Source organism: Palaemon carinicauda, chromosome 4 (assembly GCF_036898095.1).
Source record: "Palaemon carinicauda isolate YSFRI2023 chromosome 4, ASM3689809v2, whole genome shotgun sequence".
Lineage (NCBI taxonomy): Eukaryota > Metazoa > Arthropoda > Malacostraca > Decapoda > Palaemonidae > Palaemon > Palaemon carinicauda.
The window spans coordinates 160,891,374-160,910,759 of record NC_090728.1 but is presented as its reverse complement, the minus strand read 5'-3'; the positions used below and the strand labels follow the sequence as shown (position 1 = coordinate 160,910,759).

Below are 19,386 nucleotides of genomic sequence, written 5' to 3'. Positions count from 1 at the left end.
GTAGCTATAACCTTTACGAAGCCTTCAGGATCAAAGGAAAATGCTGAAATAAATTCATTGTATTTTCCTAAGAAAAAATTTTAAAACATTGTGAATGGCCCTCAGTATAACTGGGGAATAAGATGCAATACAAAAATAATAGCAAATAAATAAAAAGAATTCTTCATCTTGAAGTGTTTTTCCTTCTTTTGTCTGACTTGGGAAAGACTCCAACCAGATCAGTGGGTACGTTCTGTAGTATAGGAGGTCTGTCAAATGCCAATGGACTCCATTTCTAGTTGAAGAAAAAATATATTTCCCTGGATATCCATCTAATCAGTTTTGGGAGATAGAGCGTGGCAAGCTAATACATGATATAGAAGTTATTTAGATTGGTATAGATTAAAAAATAAATCAGTAAAAAGAATTAGTTTGGATATTTTGCTGAAATTTTGATTTCTGTTAGAGAAATTATATGTCAGATATAAAGGGTTAGACTGTACTCGAAAAGCTATCATCAAGTATCTTGGTGTAACTTTTCTTTCTCTATCCGATTGGAAAGGTATTCTAGCGTTTTACTTATAAAATCCCTACAGTTGTAAGAATGGATTAGGGTAATCTAAGAAGTAATGTGCTCTATTCGAAATTTTGAAACCTTTTTCTTTTAAAGATCTCTTAGTTTTCTATTTACCATTAACAAACTGGCTATTAACATTCATATCCGATAAACATCTTGGTAGAATGCATGTTGCTTCCAGTAACAAAATTTTGAAGAATAAATAATTTTTACATTAGATATTAGATTATATGTGCTACAGATATTTTGGGGAGGAAAGGATGGGATATTTCAAAGAGTTATAAAGTTGTATGATAACAAGACTTTACTACAGAGAGAACACAGGCTCGTGGTAAAGAGGATTGGATTTCCATTGAATGCCTTAAATCTGCGTATCTCCCGCAAAACGTCCTTCTAATAGTATGACTCTCTATGGCAGGTCATCCTCTTTCAACTGCATGTCTTCTTCAGGGGGTTGGGCCATGCAATGCACATGCATTAAGCAACACACATACAATTGAAGGATGCCCCAAGATGGAGGGATGCCCTATCTAAGCATTCTTCTGTACTATAATCGTCAACGGACTCCACGTAAGTGTTGTTGAATGTAACAAGCTAGTTATTATTCCATTGTTGTCTTCTATTTCATACCAATGTCAATCAACAAACCCAGTTGACAGTAAACATGCAATTATGGACCTTATGTGACTCCTTCAATGTCTTAAATCTTGCATTCTACAAAGTTTCTGTTGACTACAGTTGTTGGAGTGCTTACCAGCCACATTGCAGAAAAGTATAAATGTCACTTTTGCAGAAAATTTGAAAACTACGTGTCCATAAATTTTTCAACCTTCTGGAAATAGAAAAAAAACCTTTAATGAGAGATAATCACATGATTAAATATAGTACATACCTGTAGGTGTGTTCAACAGGAGCATTTTGGCTCCTGCTACGAGCAACAGTGGATGACATTCGTCGATCATTGCCTGTTATTGTGTTCTTGGTTAGTGGAGGATGTTCAGGTTCAGAACATCTGACTTCTGCAAGGTCATATAAAAAAATAGCAATAATTCCTCTAATGATTCAATATTCATAACCAATATTAAAAATACAGCTTATGGTATAAACATCGGAGTAGGAAAGCCGCATTACAACATTTGAATATTGATTTTTGGGAATTTGTAATGTCCTGTTAAAACAGAAAAAAAAAATGTGAAAACTTTCATTAGAAAACACTTTTGCCTTTTTGGATTTTAAATAGCCAGGCAGTTAGTAGTCTTACCCAGTTTCAGTTTTAATATTCTGTTCCATAACAAAAGTATTTCCTATAAATACTGAAGTCCCATAATACTTGATGTAAGGTAACTTTAACAAGGAATCCAAAAGAGTATACTGTACAGTAATAGATACAAGGGATAGTGGCACATCGAAGTAAGAAAACATACCTTCACATTTTGGAGTTGTTCCACTCCACAGGCCATCTCTGAGACAAACCCTCATATGATCTCCCACAATTCTGTAGTTAGCACTACAAGCGTATCTAAGTTGACTGTCTAAGTATGTCGATTCATTCACGTATATTGCCTCTCCGCGAGATAAAGTTGGAACTCTACCACAGTCCACAACTGTTGAGATAAGATTTGTTATTGAAAAGGAAAATTATATTACCTTGAATTAAATCAGTCCCCTAAACTCAACCGTTAAAAAACTAGCAAAGACATATCAATTAAATACCGCTATTAGTGTTCTAATAGTATATTTATTTTATAATGCATCAAGGTTTGATAAATGAGAGCAAGGGTTGTTTTATCCAGGAAGCGACTCAACTTACAGGTGCAGGTTGGTACTTCCCCTGTCCATTCTCCCTCACGCGTACAAACCCTGATGTTATCTCCAGTTAGGTAATGCCCATTTTCGCAATGGTATTCAATCTCTGCATGAACATTAAAGCTGTAACCAGTCACATAACCACCATGAGGCACCACTGGTTCGTCGCAGGTTATCACTGTTAAAAGTAGATTAATACTAGTTTGGAATATTTGCTAATATTATTTTTCTAAAGCTATTCAAACCATCTTTGCTATATTATGTTCTTTTAAAAGTGCAGTATAATATATCAGCCATCCAAAAGAAAGAATTTTGTCATTGTACTTTGGAATAGATTCAAAGCTATCAAGTAGTGTTAGGCTACTACAGTCCTAGTGAAACTTCATGAAAATTATTTTTAACAAACCACACAATTCTAGGATAAAAATAATACATAGTTTCACACTTACAGACGCACTCTGGTGTGATATCACTCCAATGTCCGTCCTCCAGACAAAATCTCTCCTCTGGTCCTTCCAGCCAGTAGTCATCCGCACACTCATATATTGCCATAGAGTTCAGGAATGTTGTACCATTGACTAATGTCATCTAAGAATAATAGTTCACATTACATAATGAATAAAATCTTGTTTAACAGTTATAAGTCAAGTGACATAAAATATTAAGATACACACTAGGATAACAAAAGCAGTTTTGTAGGTATGAAATCCTGTGTTTTATTCAAAATAGTGTAAAAAGAAATAACGATGGGAAAATGCATACCTTTCCTTCTCTGACGTCTTCAGGTATTCCACAGTCAATAAACCTGCAGGAAGGAGCCTCCCCAGACCACTGTCCTCCCAGTGAACAGGAAATCGTCTGTGGAACATTATAAAATTAAATTTTAAACTCTTTTACATATGTACCACCTGTTAAGAACAAGTGCTATAGGTGAAAATACGAAAACATTCAACAAATTCTCGCTACCGTTGTAGACCTTTGACAGAAATGAGCCATTCACCTTGCCTTCTAACAGTTGAAAATTAGAATAATATAATAATTGACTCTTTAAAATATATGGATGATATTTTGTAGCACAGGTAACTAAAATCGTGTAAAAGAAAATAACTTCAAACAATGAATATCCTTATCTGAGATGAGTTAGATTTATTAATGAAAAACCTAATTTGTAAATTAAAATAAATTATTTCGAAGATAATTCCTTGAGAGTGATCTGTTTCAGAAATAGTAGCCTATGTGAAGGGGTATTTCAAAATCCTTTATGAATCCCATAGTGGTCATGAAGAAAAATGGCTATCTTTATAAATGATCAAATGAACAAAGACAACCATAACACATAACTCTGAGGAAATGTTATCACCTGTTAAAGTAATTCTAATATTTCAATAAGCCCTGTTTGGGAGAATTGATAAAATACTAAATGACTATTGCAAAAACCTTATGGAAATCCTATGGCAACGTTCTACCCTTTCGATGTAAGTCACAGGTTCCCAGATACCCGACTGCCATTACGTCGGAATTAATATTCAATAACTGTGCTCTCGAGCATATCATCTTTTATGTACTGATAAATTAGAAAGACCATCAACTCTACTAACCTTGGCCCCCAACATGTTGTATCCAGGTTCGCACGTAAAAGTAGCTGTATCCCCAGACCTTCGACCACTTATCTGGACTTGACCGTGTGTAGGAGCTTCGATTTCTGGACACCAAGAATCTGTGAAGCATAATGTTATGTTAAACGAAATATTTCCTTTAAAAAATACTTTGCATAAAGGGTGCCTTTCCCTTTTTTTTTTTTTTTTTTTGTATATATAGCCACATCGGCATTTTAGTAGCTCTTTGGCTTCCCTGCAGAAATAGTGTGGCCTTCATAATGGGGATGAATTAATGGCCAAACTTTTGTCAACAGAATATAATAATTGTAGCAGTATTGCAACCAATTTTGCCTTTTCTTTCACAACCTTGAGGATAAAGAAAAATTATGGGATTTTGGGGAATGGATTTCTTAACATGATATTGCCAAAAGTGCATTTAAAAAATAGGGATTAGGAATCATTGGAGTCAAAAAATAAAACTGCAATACGGAAGATTTACGAGGATTCACGATTCTCGAAGTTTGGAAACTGGGAACCAAGCAAATTGACACATTAATAACAAAAAAACAAAAATATACAATGCACTTACATAGACATTCCGGTGCTTCAGGAGACCAGTTGCCATCATCGCTACAAACGGAAGTGCTTTCACCAACGAGAGTGTAATTTGTGTTACATTCATAAACTGCTTTAGCCCCATGATTTGTCCGTCCATCCACCAGCACAAGGGCTCCATGTTCAATTTTTGGGGCTCTCCACATTCAACATCTATATACAAGAAAGTTTTCAAATATCCATGAATACAAGACCAAATGCATTAGTTTCTGTGCAGGCAAAAATGTTACACAATGATGATTTAACAGATTTTATTTCTTAATTAATTTTGTACTTTTTATACTTTCAAAATCATCAAATACATTGTTATTAGCTTGTTTATTAATATTAATATTTATATTTTATTACATATATTATCAAGAAATTGGGTACTTGATAAGAAGAAAGTTTATTAATATTAATATCTATATTTTATTACATATATTATCAAGAAATTGAGTACTTCATAAGAAGAAAGGTTCACGTACAGAATTAACTGCTATTACAGTACTTTACAATATTAGAGAAACCAAGTGGTTTTTCAGAATCCAATATAGTGTAACCAATTTGCTGGGCACTCTTAAATTATATCTACCGCCTATATAAACTTAATATCTATTGATTTTTATTCATCAAATCATAATATGCAAATTCTAAAATAATGTCTTTAAGGTATATATTTAGTTTTCAACTTTTTATAGACAACCATCTTGAATCTATTTTTGAGGTAAAACATATGGCATTTACAATAGTAAACATTGTTAACACATTGATTTTATGATATTTACATTTGCAAGTGGGTGCAGAACCACTCCAGAAACCAGTATCCTGGCAAGTTCTGGTGGCATCCCCTACGATTTTATTTCCTACAGGACATTGATAGGTAACTGTAGAGCCTTTGCTTGTATCAGAAGTGCCTATGGTCGTATTCTCGTTGCGGTCTGGAGACCCACACTCAGCAGGATCTGTAGAAAGATGCACACGTTGGATATGGCGACCAGCGAAGACCGATCAAACTTTGTAGTAATGGATATTCTTTATAAATCTGTTCATTTATTATTCAACTTCTTGAAACATGTCTTAAGATTTGACTCCTAGATTCTAGGAATGAAATTATGACTTAAACTGGTATCAGTTGTTGATAAAATCCAGTAAATGATAATTCACCGAGAGTCACAGAAAATACAAATTTATCTGGTAATAATATTGAGAACGGAATGTTTTGGGCTGAGAAAAAAACCTCTATAAGGAAAAAATGACAAATCTATGAGAATAAAGATTACGAGAAAGGAAATGAAAAGTTATAAAAATGAAGATAACTAAAGCGTGAAAAGTATAAAATCAAGGAAAACTTACGAAACTGACAAATCCAGTGAAGGTAATTAAGTTCACATCCGACGTCGTTCCATTTCCATTCTCTTCCACCGTCGAAAACGGCACAGTTCTGCTGGCCGTTGTAATTATTGGGCTGGTCTCTGCCCCAGGTGGGACTCTCGATGACCTCACCTGGGAAAAAATAACGGATCTCTTCCTATGACCTCATTCCAGGACGCAATGCAAAAATCCAGATGAAATTCAATGATTGGATGAAAAAGGGCAGAAGAATCACGTGTAACTATGTGTTTCTTCAGGCTTGTTTTTAATTATAATTCTGATTTTTTTATTTTCTAAATTATACAGGGCAGAGAGAGAGAGAGAGAGAGAGAGAGAGAGAGAGAGAGAGAGAGAGAGAGAGAGAGAGAGAGAGAGAGAGAGAGAGAGAGATTATTGGAACATGTATACATCGTCTTTAGAGGACAGATTATTGTGAATAATTTTCCTTTGCTTGCAGTAACTTTTCTTAAATTGAAAAGCGATTCAAAGATTACCCTGTTTATCTTTTAACTTGACAGGTTAGATTAAAAAAACATACAAGTAAATTCCAGTTTCCTCTTGAAATGTCCTTTATGATAATGAATAAATCTAATAAATGACTTTAGAAAAATACAGTAGCTCACAGAGATTAAAAATATCATCCAATATACAATAATTCACTGTACTCAGTCCAGCATTAAGAAAGTTCAAATTGAAGGTCATTTACGATCTTGGTTTCTTCACCCAGGAAGTCGATTAACGAAAAAAAAAAAAAGGGGGTTATTCCTTTATGTCGACTGTTCAAGTTCTAATGTCTCTGACGTGGAAAATATTCCAAGTGTTTGAATGATCACTTTTGACTAATTCATATATATGTGAATACTTAAGGGTCTAAATCATTTTTTATTCATATTTTCTTTTGAACTTTCTTCAAATAAAAAGGTATTGGTACCCTGTAATTTGAATATATTAGAATGTAGGGAACTTAGCTACAAAAGAAGAACGTTATAATGGACTTGTCACTGCTTGGGGATAAATGTTATCAGAACTAGGGCAAATGAAGTGAAGGTTTCCTACAGAGAGAAAGAGATATAGCTGGAGACCTAGTTCTCACCATCAATCCATTTCCAAGTGCGTGAGATGAAAGATGGATCCTTCTGAGCTCCAATCCAGATTAAATTAGTCTTCATCTTATCCTTGACCCGTTCCAATTCGGATGTCAGGAACGAATGGGTAATTTTGCCGACGCCGTGCACAAGGTCCCCTCCTTGTGCTTGACAGTGTTCCCGTCCACGTTCGAATGTACCCCCTTCTGTAATCTGAAAAGATATGATATTGTTCATCGCCACGAGTGAAAATAACGATGAGAATAATGATGTGCTCTGAACAATAATACTTTGACCCGGCTTAAGGCCAGCTTGAATAAACAGCAAAACACAAAGAAAGATTTAAATAAGGAATATACCAAGTAGATTTAATCATGATATGCTCTAAGACCTACTTGTAGCTCATAGCAGGTTTGATTGAAAATTCCTAATTTGGAAAGTTCAACTTTGGAACTGCATCGCTCTTTGGAGAATTCTGCAAAGAAAAAGTAATAATGATTATTAGCAATTCACGTGTAAATAAATTCTTGGGCGTTTTTAGAAAATTCAGGTGTTGATCATTAGAAATAATTAATCAATTGGAAATATCTATACTTGAAAAAATCTTATGGAAGACAGTTCTTCCATCACATCATAAATTTAGGCCAATTTTTAAGGCTACCTTTAAAAATTGAACGAAACAGAAACTTCAAGGAAAACAATCTAATGTATTAAAAAATGGCATTCAGAAATGAAAATAAATGTCAGGAAGTTAAAGATTAGTTGAATTTTGGAGAGCAAAAATATTTTATTTTTATGCAAAAGAATGCCGTATATTTATCATTATACGCCTAAAAAATATTCTGGTATTTTGCTATTGGTTTTCATTACAAGACGTTATTTATTCTTGCTTTCATGGCTTTCATGATCTAAAAGTTTATCCTTGCCAAACTTGATGGTGAAAGGAGGATCCCTATGTTCCCCAGACTATTACCTTGTGAGAGAGAGAGAGAGAGAGAGAGAGAGAGAGAGAGAGAGAGAGAGAGAGAGAGAGAGAGAGAGTCGTTAAGAATTGAAGGAGGTATATCTGGTTATCCTTGATCAGATTCAGTATTCAAAGGGACGCGTGGGACGCGCGATGCCCATCGTGAAGGGAAAGCTAAATGCCAAAGAATTATTCCACGAATTTTCACAAAGCTGAACACGAAATGAAAAGAAAGTAGTAAATATGAGAGAAATCCTTTCATTGATTGTTAATAACTAATCAAAGTAAGGATAAAATAGAAATTATTGTAAAGCGTGTATACGTATGCAACTCCCAAATTTACTAACTTGCTTGATTATATCTTGCAATAATAAACCAACAGCGTCATTTGCTCTCTCAGTATCATTTTGCCGTTCTTGTCGAGTCAAACTATTAGCTAACCTCATTTTTCTTTGAGGATTTATGAGAAGCAGGTATATATAAAAATAGATGTACGAGAAAGAAAAACGCCATTCTTTTAATTTCAATTAAGAATTTTTAATGATTGCGTTAAGTCATCGAAATTAAAGAAAAACATGTTCTTGGTACAGTATTTCTGAGCATAGTGACAAAGAGAGACAGGATTTCTTGAGACAAATATTCGATTAATAATTCGCTAAAAAATATCATAACTAAAAACTAACTAAATATAAATCTCATAAGATTAAAGATTTCACACAGCATGTAAATTTAAAAAAAAACACAAGACCCCTACTGCAAACTGAATATGTAATAAGCGAACCATCACCAGAGGGAAACAGTTGCTTTGGTTAGGCCTGGGTGTCGTTGGCTGAAGCTAGTACGATTCTTTAACCAAATATTTCCATCCCTATCACTGCCAGATCTGGCCGGAAGTAATCTAATGGCTGTGCCATTCTGGGATGATGACACCGTGGAATACTCAACGAGGTTTTATTTGAACGTGCCTAAGAGAATTAAACTTCGTTTTGAGGAGATTCATTTTTACTGAAGAAATTATATGTCTATGGATTTCATTAAGATGTGTTGTTAATTTCAGAGTTTCTTCATGTTCATTTCGTGATAGATTACCTTTCATTGATAGCGATCATTCTTATCAGAATGAGTTTTACGTCTAACGGACTCTGAGGAGTCTGACAAGGGTATTCCTTGAGTCATGTCACAGGCTCCTACTGCTCCTACAGTAGGAGCCTGGGACATGGGTCAAGGAATACCCTTGTCAGACTCCTCAGAGTCCGTTAGACGTAAAACTCATTCTGTAGGAGCCTGTGACATGACTCAAGGAATACCCTTGTCAGACTCCTCAGAGTCCGTTAGACGTAAAACTCATTCTGACCCTTACCTTGGGTCGAGAACACTTCGACTTCACAGAGCGACATGGAACCTTCCACACCAACCATCTGGACGAAGACGTATCGACCTTTCATCGGTCGAGCACACTTCAGTTCCTTAGTCGCTCCTTCGTCTGAAAGATAACACAAACATTATTAATGAGTAAAACTTACACATCTAGAATCTAAATTTTGTTTTTCTATTCCCTTATTTATTGTTATTATTGCTGTTTTTGTTACTGTTGATACTATTTATTATGATGAGGGTACTACTACCAAACCATCATATAATAAGCAATATGGTATTAGTAACAGCTGTCTTTAAAGATCTATTCCCATTAAAGTTCATGTTACAAAGAAGAAAAAACAAGACTTGAAATGACGCTCTTAGATCTAAACATTTTAAATTATGAAAAAATTTGAAACAATATGTCAAAAGCCTTTAGAACTTCAATTTCATCTCACTTTAGCCATTCAAAGGTAGAATAAAAATCATGGCTCTTTTAGAAAATCAATAATTAAGACTCTCATTAACTTCCATTACGCATAAATTTTGTAAGAAGACTACCATGCCAAGCTCCCCCCCCCCCCTCTCTCTCTCTCTCTCTCTCTCTCTCTCTCTCTCTCTCTCTCTCTCTCTCTCTCTCTCTTCAAACTTATGAAACCAAATAAGAATTCAGACTGTCGAGAGAACTGACGCAATCTCAGCAAAACTGATAAATATTGATGTGAAGTCAGAGCTGCCAAAAACCTTTCGACTTCGTTGGAGATCTCAGAAACCTCCCATGTTTACTGGTTTATATCGTGCTTGTATCATTTGGTTAGTGCTCGAAAACAATTATCATATCCACAGTCATTGACTTTCATGCTGACCTATCGCTCAAGTTCCCAAAGTTATAGAATTACCATTGCACTAGAAAATCCCTAACACACACAAATATTTGGTTCCGAAAATATATGAGGAGTCTTATCATAGCCCAAACCAAAACAATGATTTTTCTAAACGAGCGTGCTGTCCTTACTGCACTACCACATAAGAACCGACTAACCTCACGATTTTGTGAAACTTACCGCCTCAAAAACCCATCAGTAGATAAAGAACATCAAGATTTGCACAGAAATTAATCAGTTTTGTATTTTGAGTTGGAGAAACATCGTATTTTATTTTAGATACACAAAACAGTTGCTAATCAAGTCATTTATTTACTAGTGTTACCTCAATTTCTGTATTTCTCTTTAACACAGTCTGAAGTAGAGAAATCTGAGTGCTACTTTAATGAGATCTACCTGCGTGTTTCTACTTAATCAAGCACTCTACCTACGATATTATATTCTATATGGCGATTTTCAGCATGGGTGACAATGTGAGTTAACAATACCGAACGTTACTGGTTCTTGATCTCGGCTACAGTTCTAATGGTTTTCGCTCCGCCGTGGCTCGCTGCCCTTGCAAAATTAATATTACCTCATGCTCCTATATTCTGCCAAGCAGTACATGTTGAGGTGCGCTTGCAAACCCTGTTGATCATTATTTCGGGATATTTTTCTCTTAACTTTTACTTTTACTTTTAGCAGGCCATTCATTCGAATGAATTACTGTACCTATTTTGCACTCTCGTTTTATTATCGTCTTCATCTCGGCATTGCACATAGAAGTACAGGATGTCTATATCTTGTTTCAACCCTTCTTTACTAATTAATCAACCTTTTTTTTAACAAGTAGTAAAAAAGTAGTACACCTCACATGGGTAGTTGTGAATTGAATTTTGCAATTAGATCACCTTCTGAAATAAACAAGGCTATAGATCTCACTTTTTTTTTTTTTTTTTTTTTTTTTGGTAATACAAATATTGCACGATAGACCGCATACTAAAGTAGCACCGAAATTTTTTTTCACGATACGTTTATCTGAAAACCATACGATTCTCTTTACAAACTTTTCTTGCAGCATGAACAATAAGTTATTACCTTCGAGATTTCCCCGTAGAACTCAATTGAAAAACAATAGGGTAAACGAAAATGCAAGAAAAAATAATTCGTTTTCTCTTTTGGGGAATTACACACGAATATGAGAGATGGCCTTGTCTACCCAACCATTATGAAAGGAAACAAGAATGAGCATTTCACGGTGATATCAATAAAAACATGATCATCAACACAATGGGATTCTTTCCAACTATACTGCTTAAGAAAAGGTAATTCTTAGGTGGAAATCGCAAAGGCTAAAATGAGTTATTGTTCTCCCTGAGAGAGAGAGAGAATAACCTTGAATTTCATTAGTGGCAACAATTGATAAGGTAGCATTCACTGTCAGTCCTCATAAAGAAAAGGAAGGAATTATTCTTTGATACGATAAATAAACAGATATCGGTAATAACTTATCAAAGGACTGTGGGACGTAATTTGACTATGAAAACAGAGAAGGTTTTAAGAATTATAGGTAATGGCTTATAGTGGGTCTTCTGTAGGTAAAATCATAAAAGGGGAAAATCATAACAATCTCTTCCTTTCCCAAGGTCTTCCTTTGATTCCTAACCAATGACTATAAAGTCATACATTTGCAAACTCTCAAAATTAAACACATCTACAATGGAATTTCATAAATAGATGTTAAAATGCTTAAAATAATGGATCTAGGATAACATTAAGACGGATAGATGAAATATTTAACAAGAAATAGTAGGATTTCCACTCCCTTTGAGACTTCCTTCAAACATTTATTTTTCAGTTATCAGTCTGACTATACTTAAGGATCCTCTTTATATATATTCATTGCGATGGGGAATTTTAAGCATATATTAAAAGCTTTTATGGTGGAAGAGAAACATATGGTAGAACATTTAATTTGAAAGGGAGACTGACTGATTTGGTGCAAAAGTTTTATGACTTCAAGGCTGTTCAACATCTTAATGAATTGAGTGATGAAAGATGTCGAAGAAATGAAAGTAGACACATATGTGAAGTTGTGGTATGATAAAATTGGATATTAATGGAGGGCGAAATTGTTGATGATTGCACATGATGACGTATTATTATTATTATTATTATTATTATTATTATTATTATTATTATTATTATTATTATTATTATTATTACAAGCTAGGCTATAAACCTAGTTGGAAAAGTAGGATGCTATATGCCCAAATGTCCCAACAGGGATAAATAGCCCAGCCAGGAAAAGGAAAAAAGGAAATAAATAAACTACAAGAGGAAAATAAACAATCAGAGTAAAATATTTCGAGAAGAGTAACAACATTAAATAAGATCCTTCACATATAAAATATAAAAACTTCAAAATAACAAGAGGAAGAAAAATGAGATAGAACAGCATGCCTGAGTGTACCCCTAAGCAAGAGAACTCCAACCCAAGACACTGGAAGGCCATGGTACAGAGGCTATGGCACTACCCAAATCAAGAGAACAATGGTTTGATTTTGGAGTGTCCTTCTCCCAGAAGAGCTGCTCACCATAGCTAAAGATTCTCCTCTACTCTCACATAGATGAAAGTAGCCTCTGAACAATTATATTGCATTAGTTAACCCCTTGAGCGAACAAGAATTGTTTCGTAGTCTCAGTGTTGTCAGGTGTATGAGGACAGAGGAGAATGTGATAAGAATAGGCCAGAAGCTAGACTATTCGGTGTATATGTAGGCAAATACAAAACGAGCCATAACCATAGAGAGGGATTGACTGACAGTAGTGAAGAAAAATTTAAGAAACTGCCAATGGAATTTTTCAAATGAAGAAATCTGAAACCAGTAACCTTTTATGGATGGTCGAAGAATGTAAGTGGTTAGTTTGCATGAGCATTTACTAATAAAACATTCACGATGATGGTAGGATGAGCAAGAAAGGTTGGAGGGAGTGTGCAAAAGGTTGCATTATATTCTTTATAGAACTCAGGGTCTGAATGTATGAAGGGCTTATTGGTCCAACTCTTTTTTTGTCAAATTGAAAGGTTGGTGCTGAATGCAAGTGAAAGAAAAGAGTTTAAATCTTTTGATATGAAACTGTTTTTACAGTATGTGATGTAAGAGGAAAGTCAGAGTTAAGAGATATATAAAAGACGTTATGAAAAGGTTGAAAGATGGATCAGAGAAATTTGAGATGAGCTGCTGAAAATAGATAATTAATTAGTTAGATGTGAGATCAAGGTAGATGGGGAATACAGTTTAAGATGGTTGGGTAGACGGCTTGTGAGAGGTGCATGTCTTCGTTGTGTAGGGGCTTAATACACTACTGGATAGCGATTTGTGTGTATCACACATATAATGCAGGCGTTTTCTACACATATTGACAGGAAAATCATTCAGTACCCAGCTGGTAAAAGGCGAGTCACTGTCAGTGTTGCTTTTTTTCTCTTGGGATCCCCTTGATATTATATACAAGTGTAATATATATATATATATATATATATATATATATATATATATATATATATATATTTATATATATATATATATATATATATATATATATACATATATATATATATATATATATATATATATATATATATATATACATACATATCCAAATAAGTCATATATTTTAAAACTTTAATGTCTGGATTCTCTTTTCGACCTCGGGATCAGAGCCCCAAGGCGGAACCACTCAAAGACAATAGCTTCTGACCGGCCGGGAATCGAACCCTGATCAGGGAAGCTGGCGTGATAGTGACGACACCATTTAGCCATTTTGGCTAGATGGTATCGTCACTGTCATGCCTTTGAGTGGTTCCTCCTTGGGGCTCTGAACCCGACGTCGATAAGAGAATCCAGACATTAAGATATTGAAATATATGGCTTATTTGAATATGAAAAACACGTCTAAATGTGAAAAATTTATCACACACACACACACACACACACATATATATATATATATATATATATATATATATATACACATATATCTTAGATATATGGCATAATAGAAACCCACTCATTCTAATAGAAAGATTTAAAATGTATGATAATCCCTATGCATATAAATTCAAGATAGCATTCATAAGCTAAGCATCAATGGAAATACTTCGGAAAACCGGGGTTCTTTTCAAAAAGTCAAAAGGACTCTAGACTGCCCCATTTGCCACCTCATATTTAGTCAAAGACCATTATGGTAATATTACCCAAACCACAATAACCATTTTATCGTTATTTCTTGGTACAAAAGAGGTTATTAGTCACTAAAAAAAATTCTGTATAATCTTTGCGTTTACAAATATATAGTGTGCGCTACATATTGTGTACCATATCAGTGAAATAGGCTATAATACATATTGAAATTTACAGACAGCGCTACATCAGCAAAGTTATGATCTTGAGACAGCCTGTGCTGTTAGTAATGTTTTTAAGTTGAGTTCGACATGAATCTTAAAAAGAGGCATTCAATTCAAGTGTGACGGTTCCTGGGTTAACAGAACATAGCCTACTTGTTCAACCTTATCCGGTAATTCCTTTATAGTTTATAGGATTGACGTAGCTTTCCGGGTAAGTTAATTTTCATTATCAACATAATAAATGTTTAGTAAATAATTCAGTTTGAGGAATTAAAGATTTCTAGTTTTGTCACTTATTCTTATGAATATTTCGTTAATTAAATATTGCCAATAAAACATACATGGGACGGAAAAGTCACTGAGTGCTTCACGGAACTACTGTAGATAAATTTAAAACGGATGTATCGTAGATCAAATTGAGGCTAGATTTATTATCAAATAACACTTCCATAAAAAAGTACTTGTGGGGCAGAACTAACAATATGTGTCCACCAAATCGTTTGAGCCTTTAAAAGAGCGTCCCTACTTCGTTCCTGTCGGTAGAGGAAGCTTTCAAGGTGACCAAGTTTCGGTCTTCGAGCGGATACTTGCAGTCGTACATGGGTAAGGTAATAGCCTCGGGGTCTGGATTTGAGGGCCAGTGGTTGAGCGGATGAGCAAGGGGGTGACTTGGGGCAAACGATGAGATGGAAACTATTATTGTGATTTGCTGTTCGCATTCTACATTCATTCTATAGTCTCATTATTTTTCAGGTGATATGCATTGGATGGCGCTGGTCCAGAGCATATTCTAATTACGCTGAGTATAGAATGTAATCAAATGTTTCCTTTACAGCTGATTCCATCAATAAAGCAAATGATGGGAATCAGCTTTATTGCCTTTATAGTTAACCAGAATCCAGGATATTCTCGTTGTCTTATCTTGGAAAATATCGACAAGGGAGAGAGAGAGAGAGAGAGAGAGAGAGAGAGAGAGAGGAGAGAGAGAGAGAGAGAGAGAGAGACTTATATTTTGTCATAAGATTTAAGAAATGATTAGTACAATATCAACTAACATTAGGATGCCAGGTTGAACATATGTAGGAAGGATATAAGATAAAAATAAGAACTTAACAATCAAAACTAAAATCACGCCCCAAGAATTGTTGTTACCAATATCCACGATAATAATTTAGAGTTAACATTATTCTTTAATGAAACTATAAGAAATGAATGTACAGTACATGACAATGCCACCTAAGAAGTATAGGATGCGAGCATAAAATGCAAATTACTATGGTGCGTAATTCTACGATGTGATGAAAAAAAGAAATCTTACATAGAGTACCACATCAAGAGGGATGAGAGGGACAGGAAGACAGGTGGAAAGAGACAGGAAAACGGAATCCTTTACTAAACGGAAACAGCTGCCACCACTGTACATAATAGGCAGCAGACAGTAATCACACAGTAACAAAGATCAATCGGTAACATTTTCTCATCCTAAAACATTACTGAAATAGCTCAAGAAGAAAGTATGAATAGACACTTCTGAGACCTACAGGATACTTGAGCAGCAGAGACCTTGATCTCTAACCTTTCTTAGAAGGGGATTGCGTGTATCCCTCATTTTATTATTTTAATGAGTTGGTGTCATAGGCGTCAGGAGACCGATGTAGGTTACTAAGGGCGATATTATGTGTCAGTGTTCTTAGTCTTACATAGAAGAAGGTTTTGAATGGGTTCGTTCCTTGTGCTTCAACAGTCAGACCCTAGTGGAGCACATATACGTAAAAAAATAAGGAAACAAAAAATAAATAAAATAGAATTGCTAAAAAGTTTGAAATTTTCGTGAAAGGTAGATGACTGTACAAGGCCTAATTTCTGATAGGGAGCCATGCATAAATCGAGCTATTTACAGGATAGCAGACTTTTTTCAAAATGGCGGCTATAAACGAAACATATTTATCATAGGGTGGTGTTGATACTATGTCCACGAATTGCCCACGAAGGTACTACAAATTCTTATATTAAGGAAGTCAATGTTAGGAAGATAAGATATTCAGATGAAATAACACTGTACTTTGTACAGTACATCCTGCTTAATGAGGCATATCTCAATATGAATTACCCATCAGAGGACTATTATCAGCGGGTAGGATCAAACAAAACCAAAGTCCCCATTTCAGCGCTTGCTTACTTTAATAAAACTGTTTATTAGATCATTAAGGAAGAGAATATTTGCTCTCTGTTGAAAGCATGAGTTATAATGTATACCTAATCCACTATGCTACATGAAATGCAGCGCACATCTGTGATATGTTGAGATAAAGTGATAAACCAGGTGTATCACATGAATGTAAAAAAAGGGGAAACTTTGTTGTCAGAAAGTTGAAGAATTTTCTAATTAATCTCTGTTGACCAAGCACATGAAAAGTTTAATGCTATAGCAAAGGGAGAGTGTGAAATTTTAGTGTCCAAAATCTTAAAAATAAATGATGATCTTTGGACCTGACACTACAACAGTTAAACATGAGCTTGAATCCAACTTCGGTTCAAATCTGACAAGGAAAGAATACGTTGAACATCATGAAGTTAATCAAGCAGCCCAGGCAAAGTTTGCAAAGCAAAGACTCAGTCTAGCTGTAATCATCTGGAAATTTGGAAATTCTTTTTTAGGGGATACCAAAGACTTGTTTAAATAAGACATCAAGAGCGTTATGAATCCTGCTGTAGCATCAGATATATAAAATGTTTTATACATCGGGAATGGGGAAAATGAATCATTCAAACAAAATCTATTAGTAAAACGATCTAAAGCAATAAGAAACTGTTTTTCTTTAGAAATTGTCCATAAACAACCATCAACAAAAAACTAGGTTAAAGCATCACCCAAGAGCGAGTGTTCACTGTGTATGCGTCTTTTTATTGTATGTCAAACAAGATATGGTGATTTACACCATTTTTTAACTCATGAGAACTTTTCGTTTCCACCAGCTCTTTTCAGTGATGGGTCCTTGAACATAGCAACAAATCAGGACTTCTTGAATGTTTGGAGAAACTACTACCAAATCTTGACAGTAAACCAAATACTGATGTCCTCATACTAAATAGAGCAGCCATTGTTCACATGCTTGGTCCCATTTCTTGTCGCACCTTTTCCGATTATGCTGCAAGGATGTTCTTACCTTATTTCAGACCCAACTGTTGAAATGTCCATATATTGAAATTGTGTTGTATGAGTACATCCCCGATTTTTGAAGTCGATTGTCAAGACATAATGTGGAACAAGTATTCGGCGAAGAGTAGAGAAAACAACTCATTTACCAGGAAACTGGCAAAGATTGCAGTGAATAGATCAGAACAATATAAACTTTTCAGATTCTCAGGCTGGTAAACAAGTCATAAAAACGTTTCTTTTTCCTCCTCCATTTAGCTTAATAATTTTAGCTATATTTCAGCTCAATTACATGATTTTGATAACGCCAGTCCACTCATTGTCTTCGTTTAACGTTTGAATATGATCAGCTATTGTTATTACTAATGCTGCTGACGTTTTATAGATAGTATCACTGTTTCATTGCAATGCATTGACACCTTACAGTGAATATAGAAAAAAACTTAAATTAGTCTTGTAAATAAAATATTGGAATATGCTTCAAACAGGATTTTTATGAAAGACGAGAAAAAATTAAGAATGAAAAACAGATCAATAAAATCCTTGTCAATAAACAGTGTTAGAGAACTGTTTTTTTTTCTTGTTTTTTTTTTTTTGAGATTGCAAGTGACTTTTCTATATTTTCGAGAAAAAATATTTTGATTACTAAATCCTCTACGTAGGTTAGATAAAATTCAAAGAAAAGCATTATCCTAAAGGAGACGGAGCAAACCCAATTACAATCCAAAGACATTATTCAGTTGCAGGTCTTTAAAGGTCTAAATTAACGTCCTGAATCATTTAAAGGGATCTTCAGGCAGGAAAGCAAATGGAATAGCTTGTACCTCAATGCGTGAATCATGTTTTAAGAGTGATATTATAATTGTGGTAGTGTAGCTCACTGTAGTGCGTAGGAACATGAAATGGACACAGTTAACTATTAACATTCATAGTCAGAAATGATTGGCTTACAGTTCATTCAAAGAATTGCAATAACCAAACGAATATTTTGATGAAGAGTGTAATTTCACTTGGCATAGATTATTCACGCATTTAAATCAATAATTTTACGTTGAAAATTTTTTTCCTTTGAACATAAATTCCAACGCAACCCCTTAGAAATATCTTAACCTAGAAAGTGGGGCCTTCAAGACTATTTTATGATAATGAAGTAAAAGACCATTGCTCTCAATTGCTAGAAGAGGAAGCTGCAGATAACGACCACCAATATTTATTACTGACCTTCACCCCAATCAACAGCATAAATGACAACGATACATAATTATTCAGAAAAGAAGAAATATTCTCACTTTTTTTTTTTATAGAAAACTTTAGAAAATCAGTGCATGTTTTTCTGTAGGATTATATTGGAAACTGTTAGCTTAGGCACGAGAGAAAAATATTGACATGATTAGTCTTTCTAAACAATTCTAAGGATTCTTTTCAAAATACTGTATTCTCTCAATACAGTAAACTACTGTATCAAAGGAAATATGTGGCGCAGAAGAACGAAATCTCGAGACAAGGGAGGTATTTTTGTCATTGACATAATTATTATCATTTTAACTGAAACTATATAACAACTTTTCCATTTCTGGGGATTCTAATAGTTCATCTCCAATGATAGGGAGATTGCTTTCCGA

At 34.6% G+C, this 19,386-nt stretch overlaps 1 protein-coding gene across 1 annotated transcript in view; it reads right to left on the bottom strand.

Moving 5' to 3' along the window:
- The window catches only part of LOC137640116 (P-selectin-like), a 216,611-nt gene that overhangs the window by 13,307 nt on the left and 183,918 nt on the right, over positions 1-19,386 (bottom strand). The window contains 13 exon segments of the mRNA XM_068372592.1: positions 1,449-1,575; positions 1,981-2,160; positions 2,367-2,540; positions 2,812-2,950; positions 3,125-3,220; positions 3,961-4,079; positions 4,550-4,708; positions 4,711-4,728; positions 5,343-5,519; positions 5,911-6,060; positions 7,022-7,226; positions 7,409-7,488; positions 9,338-9,460. Coding sequence (XP_068228693.1) covers positions 1,449-1,575; positions 1,981-2,160; positions 2,367-2,540; positions 2,812-2,950; positions 3,125-3,220; positions 3,961-4,079; positions 4,550-4,708; positions 4,711-4,728; positions 5,343-5,519; positions 5,911-6,060; positions 7,022-7,226; positions 7,409-7,488; positions 9,338-9,460 — 1,747 coding nt within the window.